Below are 26,358 nucleotides of genomic sequence, written 5' to 3'. Positions count from 1 at the left end.
CTGAGTAGTGCCTAATAAGCCTGGAGATTCGATTCCTAAATGTATTTGCCTCTGACCTTTTCAGCTACAGAGTGAAGGGAATCTAAAAACCCCCAAAGGTACAAGCTAATTGCTTCTGCAATAATATCAGAGGCTGGTGCTTTTCAATTGCAAATATGGAACACAAATCTTTGTTATTGCATGTTTATAGAAGATCTTTATTGAGGGTTCAGAGGGTGTCAGCACATATTTTAATATCACAGTCATTGACTTCAGCTGTTACCTGGTTTTTAACTTGTAATAGGTTTATTCTAAACCTCCCTAGCCTGGTTTCCTTTTAAGATGTCTCATTAGTAGGGAAAGTACAACAAGCTTTAGAAAAACTACCTGAAATACAAAGGGAGAGAATACATGAGAAGGTCTACCCTTTTTAGACTGCCTTAGAAATGCTCATGATGATGATGTCCTAAGTATTTGTGTATTACCTTACAGGTCTGAAGGTGAAAGCTCGAGAAGCGTCAGGTATGTGCACGTTGTGTTTCTGTCTTGCTGTCCTTGTTCTGAAATAGTTTCTTTATAAAACAAAACTTGACTTAAAAGCATGACATAGAAACAGACTTTCAGAAGATGGGGGTTTTATTGGTTTGACTTAGCATGCCATTTGTATTTTGAATTAAGGGTCATCCTTGGATAAGTTCAGTAGTAGATAACGTGCCATCCCCGACACACTTCTAACTTCAGTGTGACTTAGGACTCATATATGAGTTTTGATAATTGCAATATGTTATTTATGGTTATTTTCCAGTGTTTTCAATCAGAATACATACTTAATAGTCATGTGTACTGGCAAAGCTGTGAGCCAGTTGCCTGCCAGTTTTGGGGGGCAGCATCTGTGATAGGGAGAAGTTTAGGTACTTGTTCAAGCTTTCTTAGTCTCCTCTCCTTGACAGCTAGAGCCTTCATGACTCACTATTGCAATACTCACAGTGGACTTGGAAGATTCTGATCATTTGGAGAATTTAATGTAATAATGAGATACTTCTAACTTATGCATTTGGTGTTGTATACTTGTTACCTCAAGGGTATTTTTTTCAAGCCTACCTCTGAAAATGTATCTGTTTCAAACCCCCAGAGATTGTAAAAGTGTTCTAAACAGCAGTAACTGTTAAAATTACATACTTGAATGTAAAAGTGTCCCACATTTGTAGCCCATTACAATTAAGCAGATGCCTTGATTCTCAGGGAGTGTGACCCTTGATTAATGATAACAAGGTCCAAAATATTGGCTGTTGCTTCACAGCTGTAGCTTGTTTTGGGGCTTGTGAGGACTTTGCATCTAAAAATGAAAAGCTATGACCTTCACTTGCAGATTTAAAGATCCAGTTCTTACCCACAGGTATTCAGATCATCCACAAAAACAGATGAACTGCAGAATAATTGGTCTGATGTCAGAAAACTGTAGGAAGTGATCAAAGATCCTCTAAAATGCTTTTTCTTTTTCCCCCATACAACAGCAATCAAAATCAGTGTGATATTGACCCAAGTTCAAGGCTGTGCAGGGAAAGTTAGGAACACATTTTTAATCTACAGCAACTGAACTGGACAAAATCACAAGCTGCTATAGTTAAGATTGTAGTAAGATGCTTTCATTCCTTGGCTGTTTTGTTTTTTGCTTTAACTCCCAGCAGGCTTGCCAATATGCTAGCAAGCTGTGGAAGGACTAATGCTGATCAACTGTTGCAAACTAAAAGCAAGGCCCCAGGCATGTGAATTTACAGAACTATAATTGAGGTTGCATTTCAACCTGCAGTAGTCATTCCTGTTTTGACCTGATGTCTCCTGTGGGATTTGATTACCTAGACAGGGATTGAGTGTGTGTGGCAGCACTGCTACTGATGCATTCTGCTAAGAGTCAACTTCATCTATTAGAGACCATATTTTGAGGTATTGAAGTAGTTTATAGGCACAACTGAAAGCCAGTTAATTCAGATCTGGTTTGGATGCTGCCTAAAACAACATGTTCATAGAACTCTAGCCCTTGCTCCTGGCATGTATCTTAATGAAGTAGGATGATTTCATCGTGGGGAGCTGTATGTTACTTGACTGATAGGCTAAGGGACCCAGCTGCAGCACTGGAATAGTGTTAATCTGTCTTGCCAAATAAATTCCATACCTTAAAGGCAGGGTCTGCTCAGTCTTGGTGCATCTGTGGGAACTGGCAAGCTGTATGGGGCCTCTATCTCCTATACACAGGCCTCATGGTTGTGATGGTGAAAGCCAGCACCAAGTGTTCTCTACAGAAACCTGCAGGCAATCGGTGTAAGTTCTGGAGGGCTGATACAATCTTCTGATTTGAGGCTGTTTAGTGAATTAATTCTGTTATTCAGCATGATCTTGAGTTACTCCAAGACAATTCCAGACTTCTGGGATAGTCTAAAAATCAGGCTAGCAGATGAATGCAGTAGCAGGCAACTGGAGCAGAAGGCAGAGCCATACTCCTGAAAATGCTGTTTCAGTCCAGCTCTTCCATCTTGCCTCTTAAACTGTGCTTCTTCAGAGCAGAGGTGAAATGTGACTAAGGATGTGCTTTCATATTTCTGCCTGCATAAAATCCTGGGCAGCTTTTGTCCCATCTTAGACAAAAGCTCACTTTAGCTCTTTATCTCAGTCTAGGTAGCTTCTTTACATTGTGGTTAACTGCTTCATCCTATTTTCCTTTATTTCTGGTAAGGTCAGTCTTTAAACTCTGAAGAGGCAAAATCATCATTCCTGCTGACAGAAATCTCAGGAAAAAAAAGCCAGCAAATCAGTATGCTGACCATCCTATGGCCATGTCTGCTGCCAAATTGTGCAGCTGAATTCATGGAATAAAGCATAGCAAGGGGCTGCACGCAGGTGAGAAGCCAGGAATAAAATGTACCATCTCAGCATTAACTGGACAGATACTCTATTGAGGGAGATTTGTTAAGGACTTCCATTTGCAGTTAATAAGTGAAAGTGGCAGTTGGGATTGTACTGTTTGACTCACTTGCATTAGCACTTAATATAAAAAGATCACTCTAAAATGGAGCTGATTGTTTTGAGATCAGCTGGATGATAGTCTGGCCTATGTTTCTCTCTCACTAGAAACCTGTATCCTATGACAGTTTAGTGGCTTGTTACATAGAAACATAGAAGCAAGATCTTTTTCTCATCTTCAGCACAGTGTGAGTATGAGATCAGTCAGTAATTTACTTTTATCTTTGCCTTTCTAGCAGACACAGAGAAACAGATCTTTTCCTACCCCCAAGCTGTGAAATGCCAAGTTTGAATGGCCACAGTTGTCTGAAGCCCAACATGCCAGGGATTTGGAATCCTTGGGTGCAGTTTACTCTCTTGCAGTTGAATGTAATCTTGCTGCTGACTTGTTTTGGGATAGTTGACTTTTTTCATACTGGAATGAAATATCCAGTACAAGTGATGCCCTAAATTTTTTTACAGTTGCTCAGTTGCAAAAGTTATCACCTTGGTGGATTAGTATTTAGTAGCTTTATAGCTTGGCATAATGATCAAATTTTATCCAAAAGATGCTTTGAAGTGCTCTGAAATGCAGTAAACACTGAATCTGACTGTGCAGAGACAGGCTTGGTGCAGAAAAGCAGGATGATTCTTGATAAGAAGCTGAAACAATTAAAAATCATCTTAGATTTCTTTCCCTTGGCTTTCTCATTGTGACAATAACAAATGATCCCATTGTTTGTGGAAACTCTTAAAATTCTTTCTGCTTGTAAGAGCATTGTGCTGTAATAAACTTGCATTGGTTTCCTTTTGGTGGGTGCCATGTAATTTTTCAAGCCTCAAGATCTGTTAAACCTATTAAAATGGATAAATGGCTTTGAACATTTTGCATCCTCAGATGTAGTGAGCATGTACACAGCAAGCCATGGAATTGTCAGTGTGATGGGCTTCAGATTAGCTGTCTCTGGTCACATGTTTTCAGTAAAAATAGAAGTTGTTTTACGAGCAATTTTATGTTTACTAGTATGACTGACACAGATCAGAACATGTATATACATGTATATACTTCTATCATATAGAAGTTTGCAAGAATAGTGTGGTTTAAGGTTTAGTAACTAGATGTTCCTCTTGCCTCTGTTGTGGACCATATGTGTTTAATGAACACAAGGCAACAGGATAGAGGAATCAAGTGGTAAACAAGGTGCAGGGGGACTCAAATGTTCAGTAAGCATCTCTGACTAGCAAACCTCTAAATCCTACCCAGACACAATACTGCCTTTCCTTCTTTTCCTGTTTCTGTTTGTATAAGAGGTTATTACTAGTATGAATGGCTTAAAGACATAAGAGCTGATTAACCATTTCCCTAGGCATTCCTTTGCTGCCAGTAAAATAGGTGAGATGAAATACATTTGAGTTGACTGTAGCTACTCAACACAACTGCTCCTGTGTAATGCCTTTGCTGCAGTAGGTGTTTTGGTCAGTGCTCAGCAGTATAAAGAGCACTTCCCAGACCTTGCCCCAGCAGCTGTCCTGTGCAAAATACATCTTGAAATAGATGTATATGCTAAATAGATGTATATGCCAAATACCACTGGAATTCACCCATCCTCTTTAAGTTTTTCTTTTGCTCCTTGCCACCTGCATGGGTTTTTTAAAGGTGAAATGAGTACAAAAGGAAGAAGGCTCTGAATAACAATAATATGTAAGAGCAAAAGGTTCTGATGGCTCCTGAACTGAAAGATGCCAAGGCTATTGCCAAAAAAAAGTGTGGTGTTCTGTGAATACCCACAGGACTGAAGAAATATGCAAAGAAAGACTGTGGAGACCAAAGGTTACTTAAAGAAGAAAAAAGAGAGTAGTTGAAGGACCAGCTATGGAGAAAAGAAATCAGCTAAATTATTTAGTTGAACAAAAAGAAAAGTCTCTAATTCTTCTCAATGTGTAAATAGATGGATGTCATGGAAAGTTTTGTGTCTGTTGAGGCTCATGCAGAAAGGCTCATTTCTTGTAAAGGTGTATATTAGATGAAGTTGAAAAGTAATTGTCTAATTTAATTTAGAGCAGGAAAGAACTGTAGCATATCAGCTCATTCTGTGCTGCATGGAGAGTGGGGGGAATGGCTGCTAAACAGACCTTGCCAACCTTCAGCAATTGAGCCAGAGAGAAAGTCTAGCAGGAGGCAGAGATTTGGGGGTTTCTTCATTTTATTTTACTGCAGTTAAATCTACTTCAACTGTGTGACTTGACCTCCTCTGATAACTTACTCAGTACAGGGTCTGGGGAATTAAAGACAGATTGTGAAACTGATTTTCAAGTTCAAATGTATTGCTTTGCAATCTAAATGACCCAGTGACTACATGTAAAGAAGGCTTTTCTGCCTGGTTTTAATCATTCTGGAAAGACTTTTCTGCAGTTCTATAACCAATCCTTACAATGTGGATAGTCACCATTTGTTACTATTTAAAAAACCAAACCAAAACCCCAATTTCCTCCCAATAGCCTGACATTTACAGAGAAATCTGACCCTTTCCAGTAGAGTGGAATATGATGGGTTTCCTGGTGTTAAATTAAATTGCTTTCATTACTGGTAAGCGAAACAGAATATACAGAAACAGCTTGGAGTAGCTGAGATGGCTGTGGAGTTACCAGTGGCTTTAAAATTACAAAGCTTTAACCTGAATTTCAGAATGAAAGAGCACCAATATGTCCATCAACTTGTCATTTGTTTCTGTGTCATCTTTAATAGTTAACTCTACATTGTGATGTTAATTTTTTTCCCCCCTAATAAAAAAGTATGAGACACCTACTTTTACAGATTAAATGAGTGAAAGCTAGAACAAGTTAAATAAGATTGGGAGTATTATTTCTTCTTAAAAAGCTATCATCCTGTGCAGCTTGGAGTTGCAGGAAAGTATGCTGTGATGTATATGCTTTTCCTAGAGCAGGAGATGGTGTTGGTGTAGCAGTCTTTGTACAGAGTGCTCAGATTTGTGGTTTCAGGTCTTGATCATCGCCCTGAACACCAGGAACAGTTCATCCTTTCCATCCCACACCAGATGCTCTCTGTGTATATACAATTAAAGATTTTCTATCTGCCTGACTTTGTGGGGATAACTACCTTCAGACATCCCTTTGGGAATCAGGTTTGAACTCTGAGTTACTGGATGAAGTGCAACAGATACTTGCCCTTGTAATCCAAGGCTACTATGGAAGGAAATATGACAGAGATCTTGTTGAAGGAAAGATGTTGTGAGTAAAGTGATGCAGCATTGCCAGCTCTCTACTGTGGGGGTGAGGGAGCCCTGGCACAGGCTGCCCAGAGGGGTTGTGGAGGCTCCTTCCTTGGAGGTTTCAAGACCCACCTGGACATGTTCCTATGTGACCTGATCTAGGTGACCCTGCTTCTGCAGGGGGGCTGGACTGGATGATCTCTAAAGGTTCCTTCCAACCCCTACCATTCCAGGATTCTATGATAGGACTGATGAATGAGGGTAACAGTGAGGTGTGAGGTACCTGAGTTTACAGTGACACAGCCATGAACAGATTCTCAAATTTCAGTCCCAATATCTTTCCCGTGAGACTTAAGCTGTGTCCCTGTGTTTATTTGTGCATTTTGACCACATCTTAGGAACTTGATATTTAAAACAATGGAACATTAAATTCTAGCTTCAGATAAGATTGTAAAGTCATGAAGGCTGGAGATGCACAAGTCCATGGAGCATCCTGAAACTAACACTTTTTCTGGGTTGATCTCTTCAGTAACACACATCTCTTATTAACATCTTCAATTAAGCAGCTATTAATAAACAACTGTAATTGAGGTTTTTTCGAGATATTTATGGAGCTGATGAAAACAAATTATCCCCATATGATCTGTTTCTGAAGTCTTGTGCCAGCCTTCCTGTTTATGTGCCACTAGAATCTCTGTTCTGCCTTTTTGACTTCTAGAGGAATACACACTTATCTGTAAGAATTCATACCAGACTAGATTTATGTTTTTCCCCAGACCTTGTATTATGGTTATACCTTAGAAATCATGTTATGAAATGATACTGGTAGGAAAATCAATAATTGATAGAATGCAAAGCTGCTCAGCAAGTTTCTTATCACTCCTTTGCTTTGAACTTGCCTGTGAAGGCTCTTGAGGCTTCTTAATTGTTTAACTCTTTGACAACTTATAAATCTGGTAGTTAATTGGAAGATCTCAGATGAATGTTGGCATCAATGTTGTCTTATGTTGTTACCTGTTTGACTACTCAGAGTTTAACTTGAACTGGGAGAGGAACTGAGAAAAGAAGTTCTCAAAACAGGCCAGTAAAAACCATGTCAACCATGGTAGATGTTTGAGTGACAGTAAAAATACAAAGGGAATGTTAAGTTCTGGTAATGGTGAGTTTATAATTAAACAAGGATTTTGGCTCCCTTTTCCTGTTGCTTCAGTGAGATCTGTCTAAGACATGGTAAGAAGGCATGTTCAAGCAGAATAATTTTCATAGATGTTGCTCTTTTTCTGCACAACTGCTTTCTTTTCAGTGGTGTGGGCTGATGGTTGATGAGCATCTTCTTCCTCAGTCCTCTGAGGGAAGTCATAAAGATCCTGTTATGAGGGAAGTCCCAAAGATTCTATTATGAGGGAAATGGACGACTGGAGGCCTGGATGGTTCCAAACTGTTACAGGTTGGAAGACAAGGTGATACTGTTTGATCTTAGAGTCTTGCCATCACTGTTTTTAATGCACTGGTATATCTGAAACAACCATGTGGCTTCTACCACGCCTTCTACCCTGCTGCTCTTGGTATAAAGTGAACTGGTTTCATCAAAGATTTTGAATGGTTCCAGAGAGCAGAACATGGCCATAGATGTGCTTTACTTGACAGGGGGCCTGGCAATACCAAGGTCTCTAATATCGTGTTCACAAATTTTTCAGCTCTTATTCGTTGTACCCTGAAGTGAACTCACAGCAGCAAATGTTTTTCCTCAAGTGTAATTGCATTCAGTATAACAGAATAACTTGGCTGTGTCAGTAGTGTCATTTTAGACACCTGATTTTGGGGAAAAGGATTATGGAGATTGATTGTAAACTGGAGCTAGACCTTGAAGATTTCCTGGTGATACTGAGTGCCTTCGTTTCTTTTTATTACACGCTGAATTTGAGGTGTTTTAAAACATTCTGGTTTTCAGAAAACGTTGGGTGTTTACCTTGACAACTGGTGTGTTTCAAATTACATATCTGACATGCCAGGCAGAATTACTAACATATTTCCAAAAACCCCCAACGCTGCCAGCCCAGTATTGATGGTAAGAGTGACATTTTAGCTTTGAGCAGCTACAATAGTAACTGTTTTACCTACTAAAATATCAGAAAGTTAACAGTGTTAATGTGAGAAACATACCCCTTATTTCATAGACCTTCCATTGCTTTTAAACATCCTCTATTGGAAGAAGAAAAAACAGAGAGGAGTCATAGAATGTTAGGGGTTGGAAGGGACCTTTAGAGACCATCCAGTCCAACTGCCCTGCAGAAGCAGGGTCACCTAGATCAGGTCACACAGGAATGTGTCCAGGCAGATCTTGAAGATCTCCAAGGAAGGAGCCTCCACACCCTCCCTGGGCAGCCTGGGCCAGTGTAATACAGTGCTTTTTTTTTAGGCAGTTTAGTCAAGAAGTTAGAACTGAGTTCCAGTTCTTGGGCAATACAGCAAAAACCATATTATTGCCTCAAAGTATAGTGTACAACTGCATGATAGTGGTAGCTAATAGGAGGAATATTGTTAAGGGAATCTCTTTAACTCAACAGTCCTCAAAAGAAGACCATGATTCTGTGCTTCACAGAATGAAGTTTTTATTTTTCTTAGCACTCTCTGCAACTCCCTGACAGGAGGATGTCGTGAGGTGGAGGCTGATCTCTGCCTCCAAGTGACAGGACAAAAGGAAATAGCATCAAGTTATCCCAGGGGAGGTTTAGATTGGAGCTGAGGAAGAACTTCTTCCCTGAGAGGGTTGTCAGCCCCTGTGCCAGGCTGCCCAGGGAGGTGGAGGAGTCCCCATCCCTGGAGCTATTGCAAAGCCATTGAGCTGAGGTGCTGAGGGCCGTGGATTAGTGCTGGCTTGGCAGGGTGATGGCAGTGGTGGGACTTGGTGATCTTAAAAGTCTTTTCCAACCAAAATGATTCTATGAGTCTATGATTCTGAATTGCTTTTAAGCATGCTGAAGAATCTTGAGACATATCATAAGGTTTCATGACTCAAAAGCTTCAGGTGCTGCAAATGATTCTGAGTGTTGCAACCACGATGCCATCTATGTTTTGTGAAAGAGATGTTCCACACTAACTAAAATAACTGGATTTTTTCTCACCTTAAGATTGTTTTCTTAGGTTCAACTGGTGAGGAAACACAATGGTGTTGTGCTGAAGGGTGAATTAAAAGGAAAAGGGTTGAATTTTTTTTGCAGTACTTGTAGATGATCTTTTGAGGTCCCTTCCAACCCTTCTGATTCTGTGTGTAAGCACAGATAGAGGTGTCTGCAATTCAATGAAAGTTTTCCTTCAGGTAATGTGTTATACTAATATTTTGACTTCTGAATTACTGAGATCCTGATTTTTCTGCTGAGAAGTAGAATCAAGTCTTGCTCAAATTTGGATCCCATCCAGGTGGATAAACTAGCATATGCAAGCATTTTGTCTAGAATGGCTTTCACTGGAAATAGACAGCTGTAATTTATGTGAGTTTCGAACTGCTGATTGTTCTCAACAGAATTCTCTTGACAGGCTGGCAGTTGTTGAGTTTGCAATACTGAAAAGACAAAGCTTTGTAAATGGTTTCCCATTAATTCAATGCAGCTAATTTTTACACCCAGTTCTTGGAGGAGTTCTTGTTCAAAAGTAGTCCTGTTGGTTACTCCGTAAGATAAGGCTTGTTTAATGAGCAATATATGTGCATAACTTACTGAATCAAAGTTGAGAGCTTGTAGGGCCACAGGATTCCTCTTCTGTGTAGATAAAGTAGTTAGAATTACCTTTGCCATTCCATGGTAAATTCTGAGTTGCTGTTATTCTTTTCTCTTAGAATTCACATGAAAACCTGTCTAAATCTAGAGGATAGTATATGAGTATAAATAAAGCAAAAGCTATAGAACATCACACTTTCTCTGTGCTTCATCATTGTCTTTAAGGGCTTTGGTTAAAGCTTGTTCTGGAGCATCTGCTGAACAGCTTGTAATTACCCAGTGGAATTCTTATTCCTATGCCCTCACTCTAGTCAAGACAAGCAGGAGTAGTGTGCATGTGGAGAGGAACTTAGCTATAATTGAGCTGTTTAGTGGGACAACTTCTAAATGAACTAGTGTTTTAGCAAGATGTAGACATTATGCAACTAAAATTACTTTCTGGCTTCACATCTGCTTTTCAGAAGAACATAGAATGTGTGTACCTTTGTGACACATTTATAGTGAGGGAGATGTACACTTCAGTTGTACATCCAACTGGCTGCAACATTTCAGTTCTAGAAAACAGAATTGTGGCACAGTGAGTCCAACAAAGCCACTTCTACTGCAACTGTCAGAAGTTCCAGAGGAGGACAGGGTATGATTTGAAGTTGATTTATCTTATGAATTTAAACTAGTTATTATCTTGTTATTGTTGTTGTTCCTTAGATGGAGATAGGATTATATTCACATAAACCTGTGAGGACAGGAATAACATCTGACTTCAGGAACAGAATACAGTTGCCCAGGGAGAGTGTGGAGTCTTCTCTGGAGATTTTCAAGAGTCACCTGGACATATTCCCATATGACTTGATCTAGGTGGGACCTGCTTTAGCAGGAGGGTTGGACTGGATAATCTCTAAAGGCTCCTTCCAAACCCCACCATTCTGTGAACACTGAAAATAATGTCTTTTAACTACTGGAAATCCACGTGTGTGTGCAAACTGATAGCATCACGTGTGGGAGACATTGAGACATTTAAAAGTTTGAGGGTTCAGTGGTTATGTTGCTTTTTTTGTGGGGTTTGGAGGGTTTTTTTGTGATAAATCTTCTCATTTCCTCACACTGTGATGTTGAATGGACATTCCCCTTTTGCTGGGCTGGAAGAGGTTTCTGCAGTGAAATATGAGCAGGTCTATATTAGAAATTGTTGAGGTGTTATTAGATCGGTGCTCTCCAATCCTTGGAAAGAGACCCCATCTCACTATTGGGCATATAAACAATAAGTTTCCCAGTGAAAGTTGCAGTAGCTGTGAAGAAGAGATATACTAATGTGCTCATTCAGGGGACCATAAGACTTTTAACTGGAAGAAAGAAGGAAAGAAATCACTTACGTATATAACTGATGATATTAACCTATTATGCCCAGAATAACAGGGTATAAGGTATCCTGGAAACCAGTTGAATTAATTACTATGTTTTTAATGTTTCAGCTCAGATTGAGGCCTATCTGTATCTCACTTGGAGTGTGTTCTTGTACTGTTTGAAATCCAACTCACAAAGATGGATGATGTTGACATAGTCAATGGGTTTCTAATTAGACAAGTGGTAGTGATGGGGGATTTTGATGCCTTTTAATTTAAATGTGAACAAACTGGGAGTGAAGGAAAAAAACTCTATAGGCATCATATTTGTCCTTCCTTCCCTTTATTATGTTTCAATGGTCTAAGTAAGAAAAAATAAACACAGACCTTTACCTTGCTGAATAGCTAAGCTCAAAAAGGGTAAGTTTTTAGAAAGTAGTGAATTTCTTATGCATCAGTGGAGAATTTCTTTCCTATTGCAACTAGTATTGTGTGTGAAGCAAAACCCTGGCTGGAACTTCCTCCAAACAGTGTTTCCTGTGGGAAAGAGAACAGCAGAAAGGGACAAAGGACCCACTCTTCATTTTTCATCCATTTAATGTGTGTGCACTTGAAGGCAGATTTGTGTAACTGATGGACAAAAGCTTTGTAGAAAAACATACTGTGCTAGGCTTGGATGCTTGGAGGGGTGGAAGGGTCAGCATCCACCCAATAGAGATCAAGGAGTTCTTTGAGTTCTGTGAGTTTATTACTTGTTTCTTTAGTGTCCAATCCTAATGTTTCTCTTCAGGTTGCTGTGGCCACCAGTATCATACAGAGGTAAGAGCACAAGAATGTGATATATCACTAGAGTGTGTAACTGTGGTGACCAAATGTCATGTCACATGATTGCAAATTATACTTTTGTTCTAAGCTCTTTTGTAAATGAAAAGGTAGATTTTTGCCTTCTTTTCAAAGATGACCAAAACATAGTGAGAGAGACTTTCGTGCTTACTTCTGGTTATTAAAGCATAGTAAAGGTTGTAAAGGTTTCTGTGACTTAGTGAAAATTACTAACTGAAAGCTTTAACCTTTTGTGGCTTTGTCCTTTGCCCTGTCATTAGCTGCCATCCGTTGAGGTTAAGACGAGAAAGTAATGCTTTTTAACTAGTCTCCATAATGGATGCCCTCCCTTGCTGAAATCTCATATTGATTCCACAATCTTATCTGTTGCACATATCTGTAAATACCTGTCAGCTAGTCTTGCCTAGTGTCTGCCATCAATTTGGCCTCAATTAACTTCTTGTTGATTAAATCAAGCACATTACATGGGATAGCCCTGTAATTTATTTGTAATAGTTAAATTATCAAGAGAATATTCCTCCACTGAATTTCAATGCAAGAAACAGGAGCTCTATAGAAAAGGAAATTGGAGCCAAATTTAAAAAGCTGCACTAAATACTGCACACATCTACCATATGATGAATAGAAAAGGGGTTTTGAAGATAAATATTAACTGTTTGCCTCTAGGTTTTAGACAAGTTTTATCCTAACCTGTGTGTATAGTGCAGAAGTGTGGAGTCATATACTCAAGAACTATGTTTTTAAGTGTTATAACAGTGTTAGAGAATGTTCCCTGGATCATTTATATGCTGTGTATAATACATGGTCAAACTTAGTTTGATCTCCAAAACTTTAGAAGTGGTAAAGACTGGAGTATATCACTTATATTAAAATGAACCTTGAACTCAAACCAATCAAATCCCTTCATTCTGGATACTGGAAACCAATCATTTGCAGGAATTAAGATGACTTACAATTACTCAGTTTTGAGGAAAAAATGGCCCTTTGTGCTCAAGCAGATATCAAAAATCCAGTAAGAAATCATTTAAATCACCAGCCTTCTAATAACCCCCTCAGCTCTGGTGTATAAACTGAGGGAAGTTTCCACTCTGCAATCAAGATGAGGCTTTCAGCTTGTACATTATCATTTGGTGTGTGCTCAGAGGAAACTAAAATAAGCCTTGTTTATCTGAGATGTCACAACTCTTATTTTCTTCCCTTACCTTTTCCTCCTGTGTTGGGTTTTGAAATGAACTGCTTTGGATAGCACTGCTGTACGTAACCCCCTGACCAATACGTGTCTATGCAAAAATGGCAATAGACTTTGCAGAAACACAGCTACACAGGACTAAATGCTGCTAAGAGAACATTAGCATGATATTTGAGCACTGCTTTGACTGTGCACTTGATCTATTGTAAATGAGTGGCTTTTGAGAACTGATTGGAACGTGACTGTGAGCTGCTGTGTTGTTTGTAATGCAGCACTGAAACGTACTGCGCTTCCTGAAGTAATTGTGAATTACCTGTCACTGCTGCTCAGCACACAGCAGCAGATGTAGCCAGTCTCCTTAGAGAATGCTTTGCACAACACCCTGCAGAATTTAGAGAACCAAATTGTTTTAACAGCCTTACAGACCTTGGAGAAACATGTAAGAATATCTGGGAAGAGGTGTTATCACTGTGCACGCTGTAGGGGAAAAGTACAGTGTGTGTTGCTTTGGGATGCTGAAGAGGAACTAGTCAAACAGTGCTCACTTAAAAATGGTGGCATAAACTACCTTTAAACTCTAAACCAATCTATACCTGCTTATTGAGAGTCATCTTTCTTGGAAGCTCAAAACAATAGTCACTTTTCTAATTGTGGATTCTTAAGATGTGGCTGAGTTCTGTTCTAGTAGCTTTTCTGGATCCTCTTAGGAAGTAGTAGTATCCCTCTTCTCCCAAGGTTTGGGGTAGTGAGCAGTTCAGAAGAAAACTCAGAGCAAAAGCAGAGCTACTAGATGAGCCAGTGGTTGGTAGCTGCTTTTGCTGTAGCTACCTGTGTCATTTCTTTTTTAAGAAGAAATCTGAGGAAGATGAACAAACAAATCAAAACCATGTCTGGTTAGTTGATGGACTTTGTAAATATAACTGAGGATTTCAGGAACCAATTGCCAGCTTTTTTTTCACTACTCTTACATCTTACTTCCTACTCTGGGAAAAGGTGTTGTCACTGTGCACGCTGTAGGGGAAAGAAGTACAGTGTGTGTTGCTTTGGGATGCTGAAGAGGAACTAGTCAAACAGTGCTCACTTAAAAATGGTGGCATAAACTACCTTTAAACTCTAAACCAATCTATACCTGCTTATTGAGAGTCATCTTTCTTGGAAGTTCAAAACAATAGTCACTTTTCTAATTGTGGATTCTTAAGATGTGGCTGAGTTCTGTTCTAGTAGCTTTTCTGGATCCTCTTAGGAAGTAGTAGTATCCCTCTCCTCCCAAGGTTTGGGGTAGTGAGCAGTTCAGAAGAGAATTTGGAGCAAAAGCAGAGCTACTAGATGAGCCAGTGGTTGGTAGCTGCTTTTGCTGTAGCTACCTGTGTTAGTTATTTCTTTTTTAAGAAGAAATCTGAGGAAGATGAATAAACAAATCAAAACCATGTCTGGTTAGTTGATGGACTTTCTAAGTACAACTGAGGATTTCAGGAACCAATTGCCAGCTTTTTTTTCACTACTCTTGCATCCTATTGGGAAAACCAAGAACTGGTCTGCCCAAGTATTTTGTCTAAATCCAAAGAGGACTCTGATCATTTCAGTCATTTCTGACTTGGCTGGATTTGCTTGATAATCCTTGTTCCATGGAGCAGGAGGATTTTTTTCTTGGACATGCTGATGAACTGATCAAAGTGAAAGAGGTTTGAAGGGGTTATGCTGCTAATTTCAGAGTCCAGAGCTTCCAATGGATTTCATTGTAGAAGAAAAAAGTAGAGTGATCATTTAAGGCAGCCAGAGGCTGTATCCTGCTTCCTGGTTTGCTATTGCACTTCTGCTAAAAGCTCTAGTGTCTGCCACTGTGCCTAGATTCTGACTAGAAGACTTTATCAAAGTAAGACTGATTCTCTGAAGTAGCTCTGTTGCTGGAAGTGCCTGCTGTTTGTGTGCCACACAGTGATGGCAAAATGGTCTACAGGGAGGGAGTTGCTGCTCAGTCTGTGATTTTCAACAGCCTTGGATATAGCTGCAGCCCTATTGTGATCAGAGTCACTTTTGTCTCTTCTTGCCCTTGCTGTATGAGACCCTTATTTTATGGCAAGGCTGAGCATGTGGGAGAGAGTTCTTTCAAGTCTTTCCTTCAGCAGATGAGTCATTTCTTAATGCTTCAGGGTAGCGAATGCACCTGCTTTCTTGTGATATAATCCTTGCAATGCCTAAACATTATTAATGTAATACATGTCTCATTTAAACCTGTTTCTCTAGCAGGAGTCTTGAGAAGAAATGATGTACAAATCTTTGGTAGTCTGGGTTTTTGTAAGAAGAAATCAGTGCTATTTTGATGGCATAGAACAGAAAGGCTGCATGTGTTCAGGATCTACACTCTGTAGTGCTGCTTCATTATTTTTTAAGGGGTTTGCATAATCATGGCTTATGTTCTTGTTCTCTCCTAGGATATGCTTGATTATGACTTCATTTTTTCTTTAAAAATTATAAAGTAAATTGCAATAACATTAAGTTTTTTTCTCTGAAGTTTATAGTTTCTACTCCCTGAAGACCAAACCCTTTGTTCTTGTGGAAGTACATGCCAATAATATAGATATTCTGAGACAACATAAGATGTTATGTTGGACTCAGTGTTAAATGAGGGGGTCTTAAACTGAATTGGAAAAATGAAATCATTTGTGTGCCTATGTATTTGTGATTGAAGATTCAAAGTAGCCTGTGAGAAGCAATCCTGATCTGTAACAATATTAAAGATAGGCAATGACTGAAGTATCTAAAAAACTCCAAGAAGTCTTTGAGAGTGCTTTAGGCATTTAAATACATATTACTCCATGAATCTTAATCATACTGGAAAGATTAGTCCTTTAATATCCTGTTTCAGCTCCATGCTAGATGCTGACATATGTATGTGTTTATGTTGGTGGAACTGTTTAGGCAAAGAGCGGAGGCTTAACATTTTCCTTTTTATTTGCATTAGTTTTGTAGTAAAAGCAGTATGAACACATGCTGACCAAGAAAAGCTGAAGGAGACAGAGGTAAAGCTCAATGATAACTCCCCACTTTAACCCATGGAATGTATATTTTGGGGAGATCTAGTAGATTATTGGACAGACTGACTTACTGAGTTAATGCAGGAGGTGCAGTACTGTCCTCCTAACCTTCATCCTCTTGCATGTCAGTTCTTGAATGCATGTATTTTCTGTGTGTTTACATTTAAGTGCCACTGAGTCTTGACCACTGTTTTCAGACCATGCTCTGTGAGTACTTTATCTTCTCCCTTGCTAAGAGTGACCCCACTTCTAAATTACATTAGACCACTGAAACTATAGCATGAAGTCAAACTCAGACAAACCCACCTCACTATGGGTGGTATGAACTTCCTCATTTATAAAAATAAATAGGGGAATGCCTCCATACCTACTCTACAAATATGAATAGCAGCTGACCTTTCATTCTTCTACTAACTGCACATCAGTAATGAGCATTTTCATTATCACTTCAAGGCAAAAAAATTCCTGCTGCTGTTTCTTAGCCAAAATGGGACAATACTAAAGGTTCAGCATTAGAAGAGAATCATAAAAAGGGATTTGAAAAATATTTGGTTTTGCTCTTAGCTGGTGGCAAAATTGATATCTGCTCCCTGAGAGGATGTAGGAAGTTATTAGGCAATGGATAATTACCAATGGAAGAAGGATGGAAAGGTACAGTAAGATTTCTATGCAAACAAATTAATTACTGGTTCTTTATTCAGAAAGGATGATGTAACTCTTAGAGCTTACCTGTTCTCAGTTCCAGTGACAGGTGAAAAGTATGAGCTAATAAAATGATTCAAGTAGAAAGAGGAAATACTCTTAACCAAACCTGCAAAGGAGGAGTTTTAGCTTCTGTTCAGATTTCCACTAGATAAAACGTTGGCTTTTCTTTTATCATCTTTTCTCCCAACCATTGTGATGAGCAACACACGATGAGCAGGGATTTTCCTCTTAAATTTACCAGCTAAGCAAATGGCCAATCTGTACTGATTGCCAGGGGCTATTTCTAAGTAAACTCCATCCTCCTTCTATACATTCTCTAAGTGTGATGTTAGACCTCTGACTGAGCATCCTCCTGTTTTCCTGTATCACTGAAGTCATGAACAAACTATCCTGCTCACATGATAGAGGATGCAGCCAAACATCTGCCAAAGCTGTGTGGATTTCATGCAGCTGTAGGTAATTCTCATTAGAAAAGAGAAGTTTGGCATTTATGCTTATTATGTGGGGAACTTATGATATTAGTTTTCAAATAAAAAGAAAGAGCTGTAGCTATTACCTTTCAATGGCTTTGCAGCAGATGGAGCTGACACATGATGGTTTTCCACATTAAAACTTAATGTGTGACTCACTGATGAACTCCTGGTAAAAATCCAGATGAAAATCGGTATTTGGAAAGGTGGTGTAGTGTGGATTGGCTTTTTGGAAGAAAAGCACTCCTGCTTTCATTTCTCACAGGGTTAAGCTTTTTGAGATGGGAAAGATGTATGTGGGCTTCCAGGTTTTAGCCTACTTTAAGGTGTTCTTGTACCATTTTATTTGTTACTTTCTATTATAAGCAGTGGCTTTTCTCTTGGACTTTGTTCACTTTGCATGTTATCCTGCATGCAAACCCTTCTAAAAATGCTTATTATGAGTCAGAGGGAAAAGAACTGACGGTAACTGTAAGCTAAACATTCAAAATACACTATTACAGTGAAACAATTTACATGCAGATACAGCTGAATACTCAGAATGCCTTTAACAGCTATGTTTTCCTTGAGAGAAATTGTTTATAAGAAAAGTTGTAGAAATGGAAAGACAAGCCAAATAAACAAATTGCCATCCTGTGTCTGTACTGTCACAAAAAGCTTAGGGGAGGACTTGTAGTATTGGTAATGGAATTGGAATTATCTGCTTGGCATAACAGGGAACATAGGGATGATTGATGTAGCTCAGTCTTTGATTAAAAACGACTTGCACCACCTTGAGCTGAGACAGCCAGGAAAACAAAAGGAGGAAAAGTAATGTTTTGTGATTCAGGGAAAGTGCACTTCCAAAGCCTCCAGACAAAAGTACAAATGCAGTGATATTACCCAGTGACCACTTAACAGGCTTCAAAACTGGAGATACAAGGCATAAGGCTTCCTCTGGTCTCACAGCTACGTGAAGCGAAGAGAGCTGCATCAAAGACCTTTTCTTTCCCTGGAGATGTCTGCATGGCTGTGTGTTAGGGCACAGGGGTGCTTTATGCTTGGGTTTTGGTTAGTTGAGTTTTGGTTTTCTTTCAGTAAGAAGGGGATAATGTCTTGCTGTCAAAGCCAAAGTATCCTGAAGTTGCTCGAGTTGCTCTTGGCAATCGGAGATGAGCTGACTGTATGTGAGGATTGGAGGTGGTTTTGAAACAATAGTTGTTTGTAGCCCTCCTCTCAGAAGTGTAATTGCTTCAAAGCAACAGGATTGCTTGTAATCTGAACATATTTTGCTTTATCCTCTGGGATTTAGTAAGTAAGACAGTGTGATGTTGAAAATCTAGGCCAAAAAGAGGAGGCAAAGCAGTGCAAAGGACAGGGATACAAAGTGATCCACACCTTCACTAGAACAGGAGCAAGAATCCCATCATCCTTTCTAATTTATTTCCTCTTTGCTTCTGAATTCATAGGTTAATCCAGACAAGAAGCTGTTAATTAATTACTTGAAGACTTGTTCTGCCATGGAGCACTAGGACTATCCTGGTCTAGGGTCCTGTGCTGTGAAATGTCTTTGACTCAGCTAAGACTTGATTGATTGCTTAATTTAGCAGAGTGATTAGTAAGCAGAAAAGCTGGTTGGGTAAACCAGAAAATACTGTACATTACAAAGAAAAGATGAATACTAATCTTTGTGTGTATGTGTGAATGGAAAATTTAAAACTATGTCTCCAGACTGGGTATTTTACTTTATGAATGTTTGGAAAGAAGATAACACAGGGTATTAGCATTCTGTTAGCTTGATATCTATAGCAATGAAAGATACCTATACTTGATATGGGGAATAATTAAAGCATGAAACAGTACAAGGTGTCCATGATGAGAAGTTAGAAAAGTGTCCAGAAAAGAAAGCAAACTTGCAGGAGATGCTAAACTTGGCATGGATAGATCTTGGCCAACTGGATGACATCAAGGAACTTCCACATCAATGCTGAATAAATTTGAGGGAGTTACTTTTAACTAACCTGACCAATTTTTAACAAGCAAATTTTATGTTAGGATTCCTGAAAAATTCCAGTTGAAATGCTCAAGTGTGGATTGGGAAGAAGTGAACTTCCTTGCTTGGTTAATGAAGGTAAGGAGGGTGCTGGCACTGAGGCAGCCCAGCACAGAGCCCGCAGTCGCCTGGCCCCATTGCAATACACTTCTGTGCAGACTCACCCCTAACCACTCCTTCCTCCACCCAGTTTGCCTTCCCTCTCACTGCTTCTCTTCCATTCATCTGCAGAGAAACTCTGGGTCTGAGGAGAGACTGTGTGGAGCAACAGCAAGGTCCTGTGACCCAGTTCTGGGCATGCAAATGTCCCTAAGGCTGCATCAGAGAGTCAGTGTTGGAGGCTGAGTGCAAGGAGAGGGAACATGGGACTGATCCCCACTAGTCTTTTGGGGGAGACCTGTGGCCTAGTGAGGTAGAAGTTTGAGTACAATCTGTCTTTGAGTCTCCCACAGAATCTGAGTGGGAGGAGCCAAGCACTGCAAACAGCAATTACAAAGAAGTGACAATGACTTCAAATAGCTTCCTAAGTGCCATTTTCTGTACAAAATAATGACAAATACCTTGAGATAAGAGAAGGCTCAGTGCATTTTAATATGTGTATAATGAATAAATCATCCCCTTTGTAAGGTTAATGAAAGCAGATATGATGTGAAGGATGAAAATGTGGTTGGCTCCTACTTAGGAATCCCTTTCTAAAGTGTGTTCCTCTGCAGTCTTGACCAAATACTCTCAGAGGAGCTGTGGTGTGAATGTATGATGTTTAATGCATCCAGCAGTCTTACTGCTTAACAAAAGCAGTCTGTCTCCAAATATTTACTAAACTGCATCTGAAGTCACATTTGCATATCTAGCCTTTCATCTCGTTACATGACTGTTGGTCTGCAGTGTCATAAATACTGAAAAATAGCATGTAATTAAGAATCTTTTCTATTACTAAGGCTTGTCATTGAAATAAGGGCAAGTGTTCCAAGCACAGAGCAAAATTCTGCTTTTGTAGACACTTTTGTCTGTTATGCTGACACTAAGTGGGTATTTTGATATGCCGAGTGACAAGATAAACACAGAGCAGTTTGCTATTGCTGCCTTTTATAGTTCCATAATGGATGTTCTTCACTCTTAAAAAGGCACCATGCAGCAGAAATTCATTTATTGCAATGTCTTCATTTAGTTTAAACAGGCATATAAACAACTTCAAAAACCATCCAACCCATTTAGAGGTTAAAAAATAAGCCAGAATCTATTTCTTTGAAGTACTTTCTTCTTTCTAGATTTCCTTTTCCTGAATGCTTGTTAGATGTAAACATAAGTGAAAGTTAAGCCTCTTATTAGGGTCTGCAGTGCCCAGCTCAGATGGTTGTTGCTGCACACACAAGCAACAGGCAGCACTGGCTGTGTTCACACTGCAACCACAAGACACATGATATTAGAGGCTGCAGAACAGAGGGAGTGGCAGTGATTCTCTTAGAGACTCTACAAAAATGAAGCCTGGGATCATCAGATTAATACCTAGAAGCCTCTTGTAGTTGATTTAAAAATACTGATACACCCAGATGATGTTTTACATTTTATTTTACTGATTGAGTACAAGCTGGAACAGAAGAGGTTCCAAAGAAACATGAGGAAAAACTTCTTCCCTGTTGAGGTGAGGGAGACCTGGCAGGGGCTGCCCAGATGTGGAAGCTCCTTCTCTGGAGACATTCAGACCCAGCTGGATGAGTTCCTGTGTGCCCTACTCTAGATGGTGCTGCTCTGGCAGGGGGATTGCACTGGATGATCTTTTGAGGTCCCTTCCAGCCCTTACAATTCTGTGATTCTGTTTTACAGCTTTTCCTCCAGCCCCACAGTGGGATGTTGACCAGAAGTGTGTTGGCTCTTTTTAATTGGAGCAGGCTGCTGTTCTGGTGATTAGTTGCAAGATGTCATCTGGGTTTACAGGCTGAAAATCTAACGTTACTGGTTATATCTGCATTTGAAATGGTCTCTGATTTTTCTGATGCTTTATTATTAAAAAGATACCCCACAGCCTGAGCTGTGTCAGGAATCCAGCTGGTTCTTGGGAGAGAGCTCTGTTAATTAGGTTTTGTTACATTTTGCTCTTTAAGACTCTTTAAATTTCTCTTGTGTGCTTACTGTAGCTTCTCCTTGACTGAACATGACCATAGTTGCTTTGGGCAGTTAAGAAACACAGCCATGCTTGTGAGGAATAGCAGAATCATTTATAAGGAGTATTATTTTCTTCAAAAAAATACTTTTTTTTGAGAAATAAGCTAGAGTACAACATAAGCCCACTGTCTTCTGTGGCTTGGCTTAAGTGTAAGTGTTAATGTTGCTTTGAGGGCTTTAGAAACCTATCTCAGAGGTCAGAAGTTGAGTGATACTGGCAAATAAAAGACCTTTCCTGTTCACTGCCTGATTTACTCCTTAACATTGGAGGTGTTCCTTTTCTATCTCTTTCTCATACCTTCTGTGTCGCCTCTGTTAAGGGAGCAATTTATCTTGTGTGTCTTCAGTGCCTGATCACTAATTGACGTTTCAAAGTGCTGTCATAATACATGTAATGGCAACTCAGATTGACTTTCCTAATTTTATTAAAACACCTGCAAAAGTTAATGTGCTCTCTTTCAGCATGCCAGTTCCCATCTCCCAAATGCTACTTGAAAAAAGGCTCGTCTGAGCTTATAAAGTGCCTGTATGAAATGACTGAGAGGTAATTATGGCTTTAAGAGTTTATCCTGATTTTGTCCTATATTGGTTATCTCCTTTTGCTGGGTCTGGACTTCCAGGGCAAGGGAGAACTGCAGCAAGTTTAGTGATGGGCATGGATTGAAGGCCAGGGAATGTCACTTCATTTTTTTTCCTAGGGACTATGTTTCAATGAAGGGGAAAATCTTTTCTTCCCTCTGTTTAAGATTGTAGGAATTCTACAACTTCAATGAATGAAATGTGATTGCTCTAAGCTTTTTATTACTTGCTGGCATATTTATGACACTGGCTGATTGCTTGTGTTGCAGCTTGCCATGCAATTGGCTTATGGAAAGAAAAAACCATGGAAATGCTTTCCCAATAAATAGAACTGAAAGTATTTTTAGAAACTTCCTGCTCACAGACCCTGATCAAACAACACACACCATGTTCTGTCAACACCTTCTGATGAATAATGAAACAATGCTGGCTCTCCATGGTATGGAAGGAGGGGGCTTAGCCAAACACTTGAATCTGTGCTTGTTGCTGTATACTTTATTTTCTGTAGTAGTTGCTAATTAACAGTAACAAATTATAAAGGCAACAGCCATAAGATATGGGAGATTTCGAACCAATATTAACTACTTCATGTTTAGAAATCATAACATACACACTCCATGTGAATTAACTGTTTCCTGAAGCAGAAAGTTGTATTTAAGATGTTTCTAAACCATTTTCAACAGAGAGAACTCATCAGTTCTGTTTTTTCTGATTTTTAACTGAGACATTTGTGTTTGAAAAGGCTTTTGCAGAGCTCTGCAGGGTCAGTTTTGGAATACCTACATAAATATGTTCAATGCTGGGAACTGGAGCCAGGGATTTGGAAGCAGCTCTAGGAGCTCTGAGGTATCCCAGAGTAAATTCCCATCTGTATTGCTTGTGCTGCTTATTCAATCACAGTTCTCTAGCCTTAGTATGCAGGAATGCTTTTAGTTAGCACACACTTGTTTGTGAGTAATATCATCTCCAAATCGCAGAGACCTCTGTGTCCAGTCAGCAAGACTGCTGCTGCTGCTTGGTGTCCTGTTACATAGCTGGCTTTGGGAGGGGAAAACCTATTTATACCTGCCTTGGTAAAACACCTAGTAAAATGTAATGTGTGCAAGCTACTGCTTGGAAAAATCATGTTCTGCTGCTTAGAAAAATGCATCCTAAAAACATCATAACGGAGCCTTTTCTACTTTGAACTTAAGACTTTGCATGCTTTCAGTCAAGGCATGTAAATGCCATGAGGCAAAAAGAGTTTGGACTTTCTTTTTAATACACAAATTAATATATTAAATACTGCATATCTCTTTGTTTTGATGGATTTTTTAAAGCACTGCTGAGAGGTTGCACAAGTGAGGTGTGGGATAGAGTGATATAAAAAGTGGAATTGGGCCAAGCATCTCCTTCTGCTTCACAGGACATGTGCTAAAGGAGGGCAGAGCTGCAGTGTTAATGTAGAATCACATTTCCTTAGACCTGTGAGAAATCCAAATCCAAGAACATATTGAAATATTTGAAGGGTCTTGGGGCTGATTTGCTCAAATAAGTGTGGATTCACACTGAGATTACTCCACAGACAGATCTGAGATGGCCCTTTTTACAGAAGTCTCAATATGACAGTTCTTAAAGGCAAGTTTCTGAAGAGTCTCTGCAAGTGAAAAGAGGCCGATGGACCTCACTGAGAATTAGGAAAAGTGGCCAAAGTTTTTCTCCTTTTTGAGCCTCTAAAAGTATGTTATCAAGGCTGTGAGCTCTGCAGGGAGTCTTGTCTGTAAAACTGGCTGAATCCTGGCAAAGGTTAGAGTTCAAGCCACAGATGTGAAAGTCAAGCAGCAGCACTGAGTACCTGGGCAGTGCAGTGGGGGAACAGAATATTTCTTGCAGAAAATAGCCCCTCTAAAGTTTTCCTCCACAAAATCAAAGCAAAGGGGAACTCAAAGTTAACTACCACCTAAAATATTTAAACAGCATTATTTGATTTTGTAACAGACGTTTATAATGTCAGGAGAGAGCACTGGGGTAAAAACACAGAGGGATTTTGATCTTTCAAGGTCCCTTCCAACCCTTAAGATTCTGTGATTCTGTGTGATTTATGATAAAGATTCACAAAACAGAAAGCAGAACAGCTGTTAGCCCTAGCTGAACTAGAAAGCTTCATGCCCAAAGTTGATGGATTTAGTGTATCCCATATCCTACACACTGTGTTATGATAGGCATGGAAATGTTCAGATGTAGAAGCTTCGTGCTGGTTTGCACAAGATCAGAATGTGCCTGTTCATGTGAAATACTGTGCTTTGCTGCTGTTCAGCAGGACTGTTGTATGTATGAGTGTCAAACTGGAGGAAGGCTGTGACTGACACAATACTTTGTCCTCGATAGTGCGCTTCTTTGAGCTTCGTAAAGACAGTATATGCCCTGCTCACAATCTTCTACTGCTTTTAATTGTTTAGGTTGTAAGTATTCAGACTCTTAGCAACTCATAAAAGGACCTTGATTGCCCAACATGGCAGATGCTTCAGATATGTTACAAGAAATTCGTCCTCTTCCTAGAATGATACAGTAGCTGAGGCAAAAGAAGCTTCTGACTTATTTTCCTCGTGTTTTCCTTTTGCTGTTAGATTGTTGTTTTGTTTTTAATCAGAAAACAAACCTAAACCCTTGATGGTTAAGTGTGTATTTGGTGTGATCTGAGTGGCACAACCGTCTTTGCATCTCTACCTAGCCCTGCCAAAAGTTTCTGCTCCCCTCTGGAAGTTGTGCTTTGTAATACAAAACACCCCAGTGACTTGAAATATGGAGCTATAGATCTCTTCTTCATTTACTTTGTTAAATGCTTGGATTGACTTCTGTTTTCCTACTTTTGTTTGGACTTTATACTTTATTTCACTTGAGCTAAGAGCAAAAATGGAGGTAAAACAAGTAGCTGTGCTTACTTTGCAAAGTTCATCTTGCACAAAGCACGAAGCATTGCGTTGTTCAGTCCCTGTGGCACAATTTGGTTGACATTAAGGTTTGTAGGAGATTTTTCATTGACTTGGTGGAAATTAGATGAGGCTCCTAAATTATGCATAAGCAGTCTGCTGACTGCCTGGGTTATGAGTGATTTTTCACCTAGTCAAGACAGGAGGACTGTGTTTTAAGGCTGTTACTGCAGTTAGCAGCCAGGCACAAATCGCTCATGCTTTTGTTAGACTCTGCACGCCTCCTTCAGTGCATTAAAGTTTGATATGCATAAAGTGCAGCACTGATCTGAGATTTACACAAGGCTAAGGGCTGGGCAGTCTATTACCACAGTCATGGTGAGAATGCTTTCTGACAGGATCCTAATAAAGCCCTGTGTAGAAGTGGAAATTACTCTTCAGCTGTACAGTTCTTTATCGCTGTCTCTTAATGAGACGTGGTTGTAACAACAGCGATACTCTTGCTGTAAAACCTGAACCTAAGGAGGGGAAATGACTGGGCTTTAGAGAAGAAGGTGGTGTGTGGCATTGCAAACATCTAGGAGTCTTGTATGGTTTGCATCTGAGGCAGACATGTCTTAAGAGAGTGCAAGCAGGGCTTTCCCCCACCCTGCGATACAGGGAGGAGAGACATGCGATGGATCAAAGGGCAAGTCGGGATTTCACACACTACTCTGCCTCTCACAGCAAACCTGCGCCAGTGGGTGTTCTTCCTTCTGCTCTGGGTTGTCTTGCCTGTTCCTGAAGATGCTAAATCTCTCATAATAGATCTTAGAACATGTTTTGACTTCCCCTGGGATTTGTCCAATGAGGGTAATCACTGGCAATTGTGGTAACGCCAAAGAAAACGTTCCCCAGATGACAACCACAGAGCTGGTGATTGCTGATCTGCAGCTCAAGAGTTGTGACGGTGTTTTCTTGCAGGATGGTATATCTCTGAGAATAAGCAGTGTGGAGAGAAGAGTGTTAAGACACTGTACAGAGAACTTGGAGTAAAAGTAGCTATTGAAATGGTTCATCTCAGATTGCCAAACCCAGCTAATTAGCAGTAAATAGGAAATAGCCTTAGGAGCTGAATGGCAGCATTGCATACATGGCTAAAAATCCAGTAGGAGAAGTAGTAATAAAATAT

General features: G+C 39.7%; 1 protein-coding gene across 1 annotated transcript in view; it reads left to right on the top strand.

The window, feature by feature from the left end:
* Nucleotides 1–26,358, top strand: part of LOC133626867 (IQ motif and SEC7 domain-containing protein 3-like) — a 177,177-nt gene that overhangs the window by 79,202 nt on the left and 71,617 nt on the right. Inside the window, exon 2 of the mRNA XM_062008655.1 lies at nucleotides 472–501. Coding sequence (XP_061864639.1) covers nucleotides 472–501 — 30 coding nt within the window. The remainder of the gene's footprint in view (nucleotides 1–471; nucleotides 502–26,358) is intronic.

This window comes from Colius striatus, chromosome 15 (genome assembly GCF_028858725.1).
Source record: "Colius striatus isolate bColStr4 chromosome 15, bColStr4.1.hap1, whole genome shotgun sequence".
NCBI lineage: Eukaryota > Metazoa > Chordata > Aves > Coliiformes > Coliidae > Colius > Colius striatus.
The sequence above is the reverse complement of the archived record's forward strand: the minus strand, read 5'-3'. Positions and strand labels throughout refer to the sequence as shown.